Source organism: Oenanthe melanoleuca, chromosome 1, assembly GCF_029582105.1.
Source record: "Oenanthe melanoleuca isolate GR-GAL-2019-014 chromosome 1, OMel1.0, whole genome shotgun sequence".
In the NCBI taxonomy this organism is placed as follows: domain Eukaryota; kingdom Metazoa; phylum Chordata; class Aves; order Passeriformes; family Muscicapidae; genus Oenanthe; species Oenanthe melanoleuca.
Window position 1 is genome coordinate 92726710 of NC_079333.1, and position 16581 is coordinate 92743290.

General features: G+C 39.1%; 1 protein-coding gene across 5 annotated transcripts in view; it reads right to left on the minus strand.

Moving 5' to 3' along the window:
• Window positions 1-11439: 11439 nt before the first annotated feature.
• MID1 (midline 1) overlaps window positions 11440-16581 on the minus strand; it is a 231788-nt gene continuing 226646 nt past the window's right edge. For 3 of the 5 annotated variants that reach the window (XM_056496609.1, XM_056496623.1, XM_056496629.1), the window contains exons 9-10: window positions 16371-16578; window positions 11440-14842 (exon numbers count right to left, since the gene is read on the minus strand). In XM_056496609.1, the coding sequence (XP_056352584.1) occupies window positions 14494-14842; window positions 16371-16578 (557 nt within the window). In that variant the 3' untranslated portion in view covers window positions 11440-14493. The remainder of the gene's footprint in view (window positions 14843-16370; window positions 16579-16581) is intronic. The other 2 variants (XM_056496616.1, XM_056496638.1) reach the window with 1 other exon arrangement.

The following is a 16581-nucleotide window of genomic DNA, read 5'->3' on the forward strand; positions in this document are numbered from 1 at the left end:
TTCCATTAGAGATTAAAATGACAAAATTAAGGTCGATTAATTTAGGTCAACCAAGGAATGACCCAGTTGTTAACTATGGGCCACTTTCCCTGTCTAGAGTTATCTTGCTGCTGCTCTGGAGAAAACAGGTCTCCTATAGATTCTGTGGCACATCTGCCAGTCCCTGTAGCCATCTCCTAAACTCTGGGATTTCCCAAATGGCAATTGATGCCAATGCTCAGGCACTAGTGACTTACATGTGGGCATTTAGGTGTCTTAGAACATCTCATAGAATATCTGTTTCCTCTTTCACCTCTCTGAAATTATGGGGTGATTTTTTGTGGTTTATATTGCTTATAAAGCTGAAGAAAGCATTTAGCAGTTATTGGAAAATGATTCACATAATTTTTTTTGGAATAACAGTCATCACTGTCAGCCCTTTTTTGTGCCTTTTCATGTAAAATAAATTGGCAAGCACCTAGAAAATAGCTTTGAAATCAGTGTAAGTTAATGCATTTGTCAAGAACAAATATATCTGACAAATTGTATTTCCTTCTACAGCAGGGTAACCAGAACCAGGAATAGACAAAAGACAGTGCTTGTCACATAGTTAGTTCTCAGAGAGGCTTCTGGCACTCTGACCTGTGACAATCTTACAAACAAACAAACAAGGGAAATGTTGCCAGACTGGCACTGCCAGCAGCAGGTATAGGAGCTGCTGGGAAGGCTCTGCTCAGAGAGCAGCTGTCATTAAACACATTGTCACAACAGCAGCACTGATGGCTATTTGTCAGAGAAAGAGAGTCTGTCTCAGGCTTAACATTTTTCCATTAGCTCCCAGACACTCCAAAACATGGAACAGAAGAAATGTTTATTATATTTGCAGCTGACACAGAGCTAGACTGTAAATTCACTGCAGCACAGGACTGAAAACAAACATGATCCTGATGAGGTGGGATTAAACCCACACATGCTCCTGACAAGGTGAAGACAGAGTGCAGGGAGCTCTCCTGAGTCCTGGGGTTGCAGTGGCTGTGAGGGATATATTTGTTATTCAACTTTGACATGGTGCCATGGGAAAGGCAAGCACTGTATCTGGGTTGGAAGACTTGAATGGTTGTTTTTATCCTTTTGCTCCAGTTGATAAAGTCTTGCACTGAATTTTGTATTCACTTTTGGACACTGCCCTTGCAGTAAAAGCAATGTAGGATGAATTGGAAAAAATCCATAGGGAAGCAATACAAATGACAAGAAATCTCAAAAAACATGATTATGGGAGAAGAATAAAAAAGACTAGGGACTTTAAACCTACAACAGAGCAAAAAGGTGTGGGGGTGGTATCAGTCTTGAACACAGCAAGGAAGGCATTTCTGGCTGCCATATCTGGGTGCTGCAGGTTCAACACCTGCCCTGAGCTGAGCAAGGATGCTGTATTCAGCATTCCCAGCACCTGGGGCTGGCCTAGCACTCTTGGGACAGCTGGTGGGACATCAGAACAGGACTGAGAGTTTGCCTTGACTAAAGTGATCATAAAGCATGCTAATTCAAGTAACAATTAACTATGTGCCATGCCATGCCTCTGCCAGGAGAGAAGTGTACAGTTGTAAATCTTGTTTCACTGTTGGCTCTTGTACTTAATTCTTTTTTTTTTTTTTTTTGTAATAAAAGGTGAATAAATAGGTGTGATTCTTCTAGAGTGAACTTGAGTAATTCTGAGCAAGTTTAGATGGGTATCTCCTGAGGCAAGGCTTTGGGAATGTGATGGAAAGTTGTCTTTCAGTTAAAGGTTATTTTTTTATGCTGCTAATTGGAATTTATGACTCAGAGATAATCCCCAAACTATGTTGATTCAGTAAGAGAGGAAAAAAAATCCTCTGAACTTCATTTCACTCATCTTTCCCAAAGCACATTAATCCCAGTAAAATCCCTCTTTGTTCTCTCCTTACCTGTGCACCTTTCCAAATTTAGCTTTGCTGTTATTAGCCCTGACTTCCATAGTTCTACACCACAAAATCATTTTGCTTCAGAACCGTTTCAGTCCCTATGGAATTACATGGAGGAGAAATCTTGTTTGAGAAGGGATGAGTGGCTTTGTTTCAGGGAGACACCTTGGTCTGATGTGAAGGTGTGAGGCTTCCCTTCCCTTCCCTTTGCCAGGAAGGCTGCTATCCTTGAATAAAGAAAGTCAGGGAAGTCCACCCATCAGTGATCTATTGTTTTTCCTCACTGCAGCCTTCACTGTTTTCCTCAAGGCTACCTCTGGGATAAATTTTTGGAAGCCTGTCTCCAGCTGGAAATGCCCTGTGTCTCCCTTCAATGGGAATTCCTTAGCAAGACTATGATTCAGTTATTTTTCTGTTGACCATTATCTTAGACTGAGATTAGGTTTTATTACCACCCCTGGTTTTGTTAAGATCTCTCCTGCCCAAAATTAAATTGCTACTGAAACTCACAGGTTTACTTTAGCAGAAATTAAGAGGTAGAGTTAACATTCTTTATTACAAAAATCAAGACACATTCATACAATCCAAAACTTGCTAATAAATTGTTATTTCTTTTCATATCCACAATTTCCTCAGCCTGGTAAAAGCAAATCACTGACAGATGGTCAAAGCACCATCTTTTATAACTCAAATAATCTAGATTACACATTCATTTATATATATACCACAATACATCTGCAGTATCTTGTTCCAACTAAACATCAGTTCATTTACATTTACATAAATTCCATATTTTAACACCATTCAGAGCACAATAACTTTACAAAGATTTTGTCAAATTCCTTTTGAATTACATTGACTGTGGTTACATTTCACTGACTTTGACAGCGACACCTCACCAATGCCTTGGCAAAACCTCCTCATCCTCCAGCATCAAACATCTTCACCACCCTTCAGACACATTCCATTCCAGCAATTCAGCACAAAACCCTCTGCCATAAGTTTTAATCACTTAATCAGTGCCTGCTTCCATGCAAAAGATGAATCATCTCTGCTTCTGCCACATCAACCCTCCAAGTTCCCAGACCTCAGAACCTACCAAGTTACATCATTTACCTAAAAAACCTCAGCAATTTCTTCTAGTGACAGAAAAAAGTGTCTCCACATTCCTTACTGTGCTGTTGGAAGAGCCCAGATTTCATGAGGAGATAGGAAAAATTCCATGCTTCTATGAATTGGGAAATTCCTAAGGAGGTAAGGCCTTCCCTGCACATAAACCAAGACTGTAGGCAGATAGAGATTTAGGCACCAGAAATGAAGGAACATTTTTTTTCAAATAATTAAAATTAACAATAGTAATGAATCATGTTGCCACAACCTGTGAAAATAATTTACAATTTAAAAGCTGTTTCCATGTCAATACTCATCAATGTTACAAATCCAACAGTAAGAAGACTCATTTTACAGAAGTTTTCCATGTTGTGCTATTTCCTGTTCCCAGTTCCTTCTCTCTCAACTTGTATTTCAGTTCCATTATTTTCTGATGCTAATTCCAACTCCAAGACCCCTAAGCAGGATGGGCCAGTGCAGTTTCACAAGCTATTCCCATATTCCCTGTAAACAGAAATCCTCAGACTGGTCCCTCCAAAGCACACCAGGCTATCTCAGTCACCTTTCACCATGACTTTAACCTCATTAACTCACTCTGTGTCACACCTTTTACAAAATATTTCCCTAGTTTGAGTGATTTTTTGACAGTTTTCCTTATTTGACCTTCCTGGATAATTTATCCTTTCCCAAACAGAAAGTGCTTCCTGCAGAAACTCTCACCTTTTGAGAATTCTTTTTCTATCTGCTTGAAGAGCATCAACAATCTTAACTTCTTCAGCCTGAATAATTTCATTCCCTTTTATGAACAAGCAGTTAACAATACTTTGCATGTGAAGGTTTTTTCAATTGTGCACTCTATTAACCTGAAGAATGAAGCACACCTCACCACAGCATCATCAGATAAATACTCATGCTGTTTAGAAATAGACAAAATGAAGCCTCTGGAAGTGACCTATACAACACAGAGAGGTGAGACTAAGTTAAAACCTTGGAAAAAGGAATATTTACACCCATCTACAGAATATTTTTCTCTTCTCATTAAGATTTTCTGGAAGGCAACCACCCAAAACAATCTACCATGAATATCAAAGGGCTTTCCAGTTATCCTTCAGAGAACCAGCCCTATTTCATTTGCAGAAGATGTAAATAACTAACATAAAAACCAAGCACTTTTGACCTCAACATCTGACTGATATGTTAAAGAGCCAGCACTCTCATCTACCTCTTATGCATTTCTTTTAACTGTAACTGTTGGCTGCTTCTCTGTTGGAAGACAGTTTTGCTGAGGTGCACTTGATTTCTTAACACAACCAAAGAATTAGGCCCAGGAAATGCTGTTAATGTGTAGCATTTTGCAGCATTGGGTAAGCAAATCAATTTAGAATCTAAAACACTTGAGCACAGGATCAGTGCAATAGAATGCATATCAGCACATATAATCTCAAGCCAGTTTGTTTGGTGGTCAAATAAAATATGTTTATTTGTTGACACTGCCTGAATGGCCATTTTACTGAAGCATTGTTAAAAATGACTTCTTAAAAACAAGGTCTCAGTGGCTAGAGCACTCCTTGTCAGGAGATGTCTACATTTAATATGACTTTGACCTACAATATTCCACCTTATTCATATTTAAGAGGCAAAATCGAGGCTTCACTGAGACCAGTGAAAAATTGCCTTTGTACTTCAGCATAGTAAGGATTTTAGGACAGTAGCTGTCTATAAATTTCTGTGTTATAACCAAAGAAATTGATTTACTCTTTAATCCCCTCTATAAAAACGTCAATATACTATTTGTGAAATATATAGGGTGGTAGTCACTTGATCTGACTTTAGCTTTTTAAAGACAGATACCAAATACATTCTAGCTGTCTGTGACTCCTCATATGACCAGTGGTGAAAGTTCAGGCATGGAGTGACATTATCCCTGTTCTGAGTTAGGTGGCTGGAATACCTGCAATGAACATTTGCAGCTGCTATTTGTTTCCCATTCCTTATGGAAGATGCCTAGAAAATATGCTTATGCCTTGTGGACTAATATCTATTTATTTAGACTGAAGTATGATTAATTTCACAACTAAAACTTCATCTCAAAACATCAAGGTTTCTTTATTCCTCTTGCCATCCCACAAAGTAACCTTCTTGATTTCTATAGACCTGCTGTTCTTAAAAGAGCTGACTGAATTTATTCTAGTACCAATTTTGAATTTTATTCAGAACTGTTACTCTCCTTTTCTGGGGCTATCCCTAATCATATATTTACAAGCACAACCACTTTCTTATCTCCATTCAGACAGTAAAGGCTACACTGCCACATTTACATCTCCCCTTATTACCCAGGCTCTTCCCTGGCTTTCCCTTTGGATGAGCCTTTATCTGATCCTGTGTTATTGAATGTCATCTTTATTTTAGACCAGAATTTTGCAGTCTGCCAGATGAGCTTCTACCAATATAGGTAGAATACCTAGGTGTATTTCCCAGGGATATTCTCTCTGTCTTCAACATCTATTTCTCTTTTTCATTGTTGGAGTTCCAGTCATGATAAATCCTCCACTTTGTTTCTGCTACTATCATAACAGCACTATTAATCTGCTACTGTTTTAATAGTAGCAGATTAAAAATTTCAGATGTGTCAGTTACAAATGAAAGTTTTGCACACAGAGGTTTTGTTGCATTTTGTTTTTGTTTTCTTTTGTTTTTTCTTTGCTCTTTTTTTCTCTTTGACAATGAAGGTCAGTGGTATGAGCCTCCATGCCACAGAATTTGACAATTTTTTCTTCCCATTTGTCAAACTTTTAGGAGAATGGGAAGAAAAATTGTGGGGAAATGATTTTTCACTCTTCAAATGAAATGAGGGGCTGCCCACCCACAAGCAGTGCCAAATCTGACACATAAGGAGGCAGCTTTACATGCTTCCATGGAAACATGGAAAAATGAATCCATCCTCCTTATGAAGACCTTCCTATGAGGATGAATGATAGTTAAAAATTTCCCTTTGATCCTTTTGGACATATCTTCAGAAAATGTGCCATCCTCATAGCCTTTCCTGCAGCACATTTCCCTTTCCTTTCCTGGCTGTGGCAGGAGCTGGAGAAGCTACTTGAGAAATGTCTGGACCTTGTTACTGGAGCCAGTTCAGCCTCTCTTTCTGTGGGGTTCCATCAGGTTCTATCCCAGAGAAGCCTGCTTAAAACTTCATAGCATAATTCTGCTGCCACACAAGATGTGGCCATCCTGTCCTTTTACTGTTCCTGCCATGGGAAAAGTCAGGGAAGAATTAGAGATGAAGACTTTGGGAGCTGGCTTGCTTCTCCTTCTACTTGTGGGGAAGGCAGAATAACTGGGACAGTGGGGACACTGGGGTGAGTTGTACCCACATACATCAACCAGACCTTCAGCATGATCTGCAGAACTTTTAAATTCCAAAAATAGATAAAAGGTTGTCAGGACTTAAGGCTTTTCTGTATATGAGAACTAGCATGAGTACAGGTCCATAAAAATATTTTCCTTTCCCTATACCAAGTAGCAGCTTTGTAGTTGACTGATCACTGGTTTTTTTTAATGTTACATGTTTCTACTGGCACAGTTAAATACACATGAAAGGATTCATAACTTGATGGTAAATCAGCCTTAAATCTGGCTAATGGCTTATGCAGACTTCAAGATTATTGACAAAGCTGTACTTGTTCCTTTGAAATTTCTTCCTCCTGAGAGGTTTCCAAGTAACACTAATTTGGAGCAGTAACTCCATAAAAATGGAAAGACAAATCATTGCAGTTTCATCCCTCCCACAGAAGGAAGTGGGAAAATATTAATTATTGATTGTGATTAAATAACTTTTTCCTTCTCTTTTTGTGTATGTGATTCAAAGGTTTATCCTAATTTCCTCAATTTTTGCATCTTTTAGAATTTACAGCATAACTCAGGGCACTTTCTTAATGATAAACCCTGTTTGTTTAAATATATGCAATGTAGTAATTCTATGACCACTCTGTTAGAAGAGAAACAGCATTATTCTGTTCTGAACTCAATTTACACCTATTCTGGGTCCTACATTGTTCCTCATCTCCATTCTCTGCCCTAAACTGCTGACATTGTATCAGCAATGTTTGTTTTAAAAAGATGTTTGTTTGACTAAAACCTAATAAAACAGCCCCAACAATTTCAGCTCCAACTTTAACAAATGTTCAAGGAGCATGTGGATGCAAACTGATGCACAAATTGAGACAGAGGCCACAGTCACTAGAAGAAATTAAAAGGGTATGTTACTGATTGAAAAGAGCAAATCTCCTTTTGCTAATCTCTAATTCTGGGTTGTATGTGCCACTGGTTATAATTACTAATGCAACAAAGAGGCTTTCCACATCTTCCTGTACCTACAAATCTGGATGAATCTATTTCATCCTCTGGCCATCACTACTATCTGCATGAACCAGATGACAGAAATAGAGAAGAAACAATCCTCTGCTGGTGGAGATGTTCTCACTGTGTTGGCACCACCTTCACACCTGCCACAGGGAGGACTTTTTTGCTATTCCAAAAGGGAATAGAATCTATGCTTCCCAAGAGAGACACATCCTTCTAGGCTGAGAACTACTTTTAGTGAGGACACACAATATTAATAATAAAAAAAAGAACCCCCAACCCCCCAAGCTGATATTAATGAGGTTGAATATATATATTACTGCTATTAAAGGGAGCTGGTTCCAGGGTTATCCTAAAATAATCTACTACCTCTCTGCTTGTGCTCCTTAATCAGGTCTCCTAGTGCTATTTTAATTAGAGAGCAATGCTATTAAACCCAGAATAATGAAACCAAATAATTCAGTAATTGTAGAAGAGTGGCAGGTTTATCTGCATTCCTTCTTTAAATTATACTACAAAAATATTCTCAACACTCAAGCTCCAAAATTGCATTAGTATTTCAACTTCTCATTTAATTTCTTGTGCACATCCTGAAAATGGCAATTTTTAAGAAAGTAAAAAAATAAAGAAAACTCTTTGAAACACACACCTCTTGCAATTATAATACCTAAAAACTATAAAAATGAGACTGAAAACAGAAAGGTGAATGAATAGAAGAATAACAGAGAAACATTTTCAAGTGGAATTGTCTGTTTTCCAAGTAAAATAAAAATGAAGTAAAAAATTACTAATGAAAACTTTACCCATCCTGTCATGTAGCAGTTAGCTGTCATTTGTTATTTTTCAGTGATCTGAACAATATAGCTGTTTTTTTTCCTGTTCAATGACTGCACAAAACACAAAGCCTCCATTTTCTGCCTTTTAGAGGCTTGATTATAAACTATTGTAAGGATTCATAATTTTCAGGAATACTCCTAATTACTATCTGTCCATGTGTATTAACAAGAAATGAGGTGTTATTCCTTAAGAGGAAACATCTTATGAATTCAAGTAACTATATAAATTAGGACAGTTGAAGGAAGCAGACTTATAAACATTTTAGCTATTATCCATTTTTAAATGGAAGTCCAAGAACAATAGTCTTATGCTAGAGTATTATATCATAATGTGTGTATCTGCCACTCTCAAGATTTTTATAAAAGTAACACAGCACCTGCGAAAAGAATTGCTCCCACACTTGGAGGAAACAGCAAAAACACTGCCTGAACAATTCACCCAAGAAGAATGTTATTGAGCCATACATTTTAAAAGAACCAGACATTTTAAAACACACCTGTGCTGGCCTTGGGAAACAGCTCATGAGAAACTGCACTTTTGCTAGCAGCTAAAGTACTTTCTCCAAAGACATGATTTAATGGGAAGTCTGAGCTGCTCTCACAGGGGCTCCTGCTTCACTTGGGTTTGACTCTTTGGAAAGTGAAGATTCATGGGCTTGTACCTACCTCTGTGTAAATCAGGACTATCTCCTTTGAAGTCAGCAGATGTAAAAATCTAGGTGAATAAAGGAGGATCAAGGCCTGGGGCTCTCATCCCTGCCCTGCTGCTTTTATTCAGGTTAGGATTTCAAATATGTAATTGCAATATTATTTTTCCTGTCATTTGGGAATGTGGGTTGAGGCTGAGCTGGAACAAAAGGATGAATAGGTGCAGGCTTGCTTTGCAGAGCTGCAGCATGGTGCCAAGGCAGGCAGTGGTGGCAGGTTTTCAGCTGCCTGTCACTCTGGGTGATCTCTCTCAGCACTGCCCCAGAACTCCCTCTCTTGGTACTCTGTTCCTCTCTCAGGCAGCAGTAATAATGCCACTGCCAGTCATACTGTAGTAGAAGACTTCATGAATTTCAAACATATTGTTGCTCTTCTATACCTGAACTGCCTCAACAGTGATGGTTTTCTAGCCCATATCTTTTCCATATCACCCCTGTGCAATATATGTGTCCCTCACCTTTAACTGGTATGATTTGTGCTGGAATTCCTTACTCAAGGCAGGATGAATCCCACTGGGAAAGTTACACACTTGGCCAACATCTTACGCATCAGTCTTCATGTTGGAGGTGAGGTTGTGAAGGTTATGATTGAAGCTGAGGAGTTCAGTGACCTGCCAGAGGCACAAGATATGGCAGGGCTTGCTAAAATTAGCAATATGATGAATGATTGTATTATTTACAGTCTCATTAACTGGGTCTGCACTTGAATCAGAAAACCAATTAAAAAAATTAAAGAAACAGAATATTCCACTCAAAGAGTGGAGTTAATGCAAAAGCCTACCTCGGAAGAAAACACTTGCACCTGCACTATTCAACTCCCACATGAATGACAAATTAATCTGCTCTGGCACAGAGATTTGATTTATGTACACAGATGCCCTAAACATCACAGTCCAAATCAAGACCTTAGCCCACACTGAAAGCATTTCTAACATCATTGCTCTTTACATGAAAATCAAGGACTAAATAAAAAGTTAAAATGTAAACAGGGTTTCTTTCACTTCAGAAAACACATTAAATACAGATAGCTCAACATCAGCATGTGGAAGGGAGCAGAACTTTCATCAATGTGAAGACAAAAACATTGTGCTTGTTTCTACATCAACTCAGTAAGACAGGACAAAACTGCATTTTACAGTATTTTACTCCTCTATCTCAAGACACACTTCCACTATTACAAAGATCAGTATGTGAAAATACATCAGAAATGGTGTAACAGTGAAACTCCCAGTACATCACTCCATAAGCAACCTGTGCAGGTTTTTGTTTATCACCAGCTTCCCAAAGCTGCCCCACTGGTTTGAGGCCAGGTGTGCCCTGGCCAGTTACTGAGGTGCTGGTGTGTGCTTCCAGGGCAGGTCCAGCACTTCTGCACTCCTAAACCACAAACTAAAACTGTGTTTCCAACTAAAATGAGTACCCTCAGTTTTGGGGACATAGATGAGAGCCACTAGCAATCTTCACTTTTGGTACACAGGTTTATCTGAAAATTGTGCTGCTGCAACTAAAAGCAGAATCTCCTAACTGCTAGACATCTGCTTTATGAGAATAATTAAAAAAGAAATATTTACTGTGCTATTAAATAATATTTTAATGGGATCTCCCACAGTCCTTCATGGGACTATAAATGCTGGCCATCTCAATATGAACTGGTTAATGAGCTGACATTTTAATTTGTGCTCTCAGTAGCATCCTGTAGCTTTTTCTAACATGTAAAGAATATAGTGTTTGCAATTAAGATATGAGACTAAAACAGATGATGCACACTGCTGTTTAGTGACCTACCATTGCTAAAATAATGAAGAATGTGTTTTTACCTGTACTTGCAGATTTCCTGCTTTTCATAGTGTACCCACACCTGAGAGACTTTTATGCTTCCTACCCTTGGGACCCTCTGCTCACTGAGAGTCTCTTTCTTGAGCAATTGAAAAATGGGATACCCAAAACTGATAAAAAATAAACTAATGGCAGAAAAAGCAGCAACTTTATTGCTCTCTGAAAGCCAACAATGGGAAAAATACAGTAGACTGGAGACAGAATTATTGTTTTTCTCTATTAGGTGTGCATTCAAACACATGGAAAATCTTATCCGGTCTCAGAGAAAAATAGTCCCCCCCCTTCCATTTCCTCAAGCTCAACACTACTCTGAGCTGCTACTATCTTCTAAAGAGATTGTGTTATTTTTTCCTCTAATTCTGCTGAACCCCAAATTGTGTTTTAAGTACACTTTTGAAACAATCATTATAGCAACACAGGCTTTATCTACCACTTTCATTGCTTGCATCTCAGCAGATTATTCTTCCAAAATCTGCTTTTGTTAAACATATTATACAATGTTACCTCGTTCCTAGTGACAAAACTTTCAAAAAAGGGAAAAATCCTCATCTAAGACCACATGCTACATAAAAGTACCATGTTTTATTTTTTACACAAGAATTACTTGCTCCCCCAGATTGCAATTAATTACTATGGACCATGCAAAATGCCACAGACCACAGATGCTACATTTTCAAATGCAAGTTTTTATTGGTTAATCAGGCATTGAATCAAGTATTGTAAAATAAACAGATTTTGTTTGTTAAAAAATGTCCAGAAGAATACTGTTCATAGCAAACTTGTTTCCTCATTGTCATACAGAATACGAAATTGTCCAAGAAACAAGCAAAAAATGAACACCTGACTAATTGTTGTCATTTTGTATGTGTATATACATATGGATGTGTATACACAAATTACACACTGTATTTGTGCTATGCTGGTGTGTGTGTACCCATACTTGTGTGTACATATATACACAAACATATATGCACAAAGAGAACTGACTGAGTTAATAGCACATTGGAGAAATGTGGCTTAGCTCCAAATGAATTCTGTGTTAAAACAAAGATGATGCAGCACGGTCTGTAGATAACAGACCATCCTTTTTCCTTTGGCCAAAACCATGATCTGTCTCTAGACTCATGCTCTATCTTTACAATGAAAATATGTGAAATCATTTGGGGCCTCTCCAAATTCATGGTATTATTTCCATCCGTTATTTCCATCAATCTCTGCCAACATTGTATAACCAAACACTGAGCAGTGTTTTCAGTTTCTCCACTACTGAAATCAGCTTCTAGATCTAATACTTCTAGCAAAAGAGAAGATACAGAGCCTTCCTACATGTACTTTGGTAATTCACTCATTCCTTTTAGGCAGAAACTTGGCTATAACCCTAGAATAAAAGTATTTTCTTCATGCATCCTTTTATCAGTGCTTTGCATCAGACATCTTCTGTCAATTCATATTCAAAATTTTCATACCATCTCAGCTAGCTCCCAAACACCCCAGGCCAGATCATCTGGGCATTGTATATCAGATTGTACCAGTAACATTGTACTCAATTTTAAAATGTAATGCTTGGGGACTGAATTACTTTTTCATTTTTGAGGGTGTATGTTTATTGATTATTAATGACACTATGATAAACACTGAGGTTCACTATGTGTACACACTTTGCCCTTTTATGCCTACTTGGGAAAGATCAGTGGCTCCTATCTGTGAACTATGGGATGTTGCCTAGCTGAAAGCCATGGCATCAGCAGTGTACTGCCAGATTTTTCTCCATTTAATTCAGCAGTTAGCAGGACATATAAAGGGAAATAAAAGAAACATGGAAAGACATTTATTTTCTATTAAAAAAACCGCAAACAAACAAATGGACATGTACATATTCTCCTCATCTTGTTCATAAATTTTTGATATAATCATAAGGCAAACTGCAGTAGAGATTTGTACCTGGAGAATCAGTATTTAAAAAATCTGAAGCTGAGCTTGGGACCATTTTTTTTCCTGGACCCACTACTGAACAAAGTGCATTAAGACATCTTTTTCAAAAGACACCTAAAGCATGGTTATAAATTACTGAGCAAATTTTTAAAGCTGATATCCAATTTACGTTTTCTCTACACAGGCAGATTTTCACCACTTGCATAGTAACAACAAAACACTGTAGGAAAACCATTCTTTTAAAATTGTCATATGCCTCAAGCATCACCCAAAATGATCATTTATACATAAGCATTGCAATAATTACAAAAAGCTTCTATCTGTAAAGGGAAAGAGGAAAAAAAAATGCACCTGATTCAGCTCTGAGATAAAGTACATACAACCTCTATTGCCTTCACACCAGGATGAGCATAGGATCTCTCTATGCAGACTTCTACTGCTGCTGAGAGGTTACTCTTTACTTTTCATTCACAAAGCGAGCTGTGCTTTCCCAAACAACCTGGGACAATGCTAACTATGAGCAAACTCCAGCTGCAGTGTTCCTCCATACAGCACATGTGAAACAGATTTCCTTGCTTTGTGACAGACACCACACAGTGCATGACAATGAAACATTTGTATTTAATTTAAAATCAGTGGTAAAGTGGCGCATGTCTCACTTCCGAGTTGTTGGCTGGGCTTGCTATGTTGAACCTTGTAAAATCAGCAATGAGCATTCACGTGTCTACCATCAGAACTGTGACATCTTCTATTACAATCAATCAATCAATCAATCAATCAATCAATCCTTAAATGGTGCCGTGCTTTATCAGATTAGTCTACAGTCAGACCTTGGATTAGCTGTTCTCCTCCAGTGTTGCTGATTCTCAGAGATGCTATCGGTCTTCCACATCCTCAGTGATTCTAAAATGTTTCCCAAAGAAAAAAGCGAAGCACTGGTAGATGGGAATATTGCCATCAATAAAATAAATCACCAGATGATTTATCCACTCACATTTCTAGGAGATATTCCACATGCTTTTTATGAACTGAGAGAGCACTGCCCTGTGAACAGAAGTAAATTAAACTTTATTCTTTTGCTGTGTTGGCAAGCTCCACTTCCTTGCTTGCTTATTTTTGTTCTTTTGGTCTGCACACTCCCATGTGCAAAGCAGAAATTGGGAGATCTCACACTCAACAAGGCTGGTAATGAGACCACTAATGTTGGTACAAGTAAAACCTGCAGTATACTGACTTGTCCACCGTGCAGTTTTCATCTTTCCAATTTCCTGATATTATCCACTGTAAAATAAAATTATTCGAAAGGCTGATGAAACTTTAATTAACAGGACCGCTAATGTGCAAAAAACCCCCCCCAAAACAGCAAGAAGTAATTTTCCAGGTGTCCATACTAAGCTTTCACTTTTCTCTCTTTTTTTTTCTATTTTTATAAATAATTTATAAATCTTCCTGTAAGAGATGAAATACAAAACCAACCAAACAAAACCAACTGAAAAAAAAAAATTCTAAGAAATTATTAAAGCCACTTCCTGTTCTTCAGTACAAAATACACAGGAAGAGATTTTTCTCTCCTTGTCAGTTTTTCCCCAATTCGGCAGCATTGTCTGGGATGCCACTTGTCTGGGTACGCTCCTGGTGGTACTGCCTGGCTGCCCTGGGAAGAAGTGTCCCTGGGTAATGTGTCCCTGGATAGATGTGTCCCTGTGAAGATGTGTCCCAGGGAAGATGTGTCCCTGGGAAGATGTGTCCCTGGGAAGATGTGCCATCCTACCTTTTGGCTTTTAGCAGTCACGCCAGCTGCTCGGAGGAGTCTAGGTGGTCAGGGATAGGCAAGCCAGTTATAATGGTCAAGCATTTATTCCAGACTGTGAACGTGGGGCACACTGGCTGGCCAAAGGTAATGTCAAAAGTGTAGAGGTGCAGGGAGTTGAGGGCGTCGTAGAAGGCGAGGGCGCCGTTGTCGTAGTCCAGCAGGATGCCGACGCGCCGCAGGTGGGGCGCGGGCTCGATGGGGATCTCTTTGCTGTTGTGCCGCACCACCCACGTGTTGTTGCAGCGGCAGAGCACCCAGGAGGCTGAATTCTTGCCAATCCACTCGTGCTTCGGTGCTGACTTGTAGGAAATGCCAATGGCATACCTGCAGAACAAAAGAACCTCAAGGAAACAAATGCTTCCTGCCATTTTGTCTCTAAGTGAAGTCAAATGTCAGCCCAGAGGACTCTCTGGAATGCCCCTGCCTCTTACTGTTAGTTAAGCTCTAATTAAATGATGTTTCACCACAACATCTGCACAGGCTTAATTAATGGTTTTCCCTGACTCTCTTTTGGTCTGAGAGGGAAACTCATAGCATTATTTCTAGCTTGGCAGCTATGGCAATGTTTTCGAGGGCTTGAGGAAGATTGTTGAATACTCAGCAACCTAGAGTTCAAATCACTGGACCTCAAATTTCCATTTCCAACAGAAAAAGTCATTGATTTTAAAATACACTGCTATCTGTCAGCTAATCTGATCTCTCCTTGCTCTTTAATACATGGCCCTGAAGAAGGAATGTAAGAGTAAACATCAAAGGACACATTAAACATCACCCTCCCCTCACCTCCCCCTACCCCATTTTGCCATTTTCAGATATGTTTTGCCAGATGTTGGTGTGGTTTTCAGATTTGAATGAACATTTTTGAGACTGGGTTTCAGGCCAAGTTAAGCAACGGTAGGTGAAGACATTTGCTCTGCAAACCATAATTTATGGCAAGATGTGCAGGGCAGAAGGATTGTGAAAATGCTCTCATTAATGGATACTGAGGAAAAATATCTGATTTGTCATATATAACAGAAATGCAAAAGTTCCTCACGTTCTAGAGACACTGCAGTATTTGTTGGAATTTCAACCAACAGAGATTAATGTGCCATAAAGTTTTTTTCCCATTCCTTAGCACTGGCACAGACAAACAGCATTTTATTTTCTGAGACAGTGGGAAATACCTGAAGACCCTACTGACTTTTCCACTCCATTAACTTTCATCATGATGTCTTTGAATACCAAAGGATAACATCTCTTTCATTGACTAAAGGCCCTCTGAAATACACCCCTGTATGACACAGAGGATCATTCTGAAGTGAAGAAAAGCAGTCTTCTCTTTCCTGCCCCTTGCTTCCTTCCCTGGGGCAAAGACCTTCAGCTCTGCTGCTTGTCCCGTTCCAAAAAGCAAATCTGACCTCTGTCCCTGTTAAACTGGATCATCAAGTTGTCCCCCGTTTTATTTATTTTTTTCATAGTGAAGGACAGAAAATGTTTTACATTTAGTAGAGAAGTGATCACATTTACATTTATCTCTGTTTAAATGAGATGAGACTTTCTGATCCCTCCAATTAAAAAAAAGCTTTAAATATACAGTATGTGGGCTCAAAAAAACAACTAACCCCAGCTGTGGAGTGAAAGGGCCTGTGAAGGCTGCTAAATACAAGGTACATCATCTGACAGATTTATTTCTGGAGTCCAAAGGTGCTGGAGATTGGGAAACTCATCTGACAAACTATTTGAAAACACGTGCTTGGCCTGCTCCTACACTATTCCTGATGCTTCTGCTATCGGTCTCCATCAGAGAACCTGTGCCAGCCCCGGTGTGGTGGGAGCTGGTGGCTCTGTCAGTGTATTCTCACCCACGTACCAGGTGCTCCCGCTAATCACCACCTCCCAGTAGTGCCGCCCGCTGTCGATGAAGACGTTGCCAGCCACGCCGTAGCTGCCCTGGCTCGTGAACCGCTCCGGCGTGTGGCTCTTCTTGGACGACGTCTCATCCCGCTCCACCGTCAAGTTATCGTGAGACACTTTCAATTTCCTGTGAGCAGATTTGGGGTCCAGTTTAAATGGCTGACCTA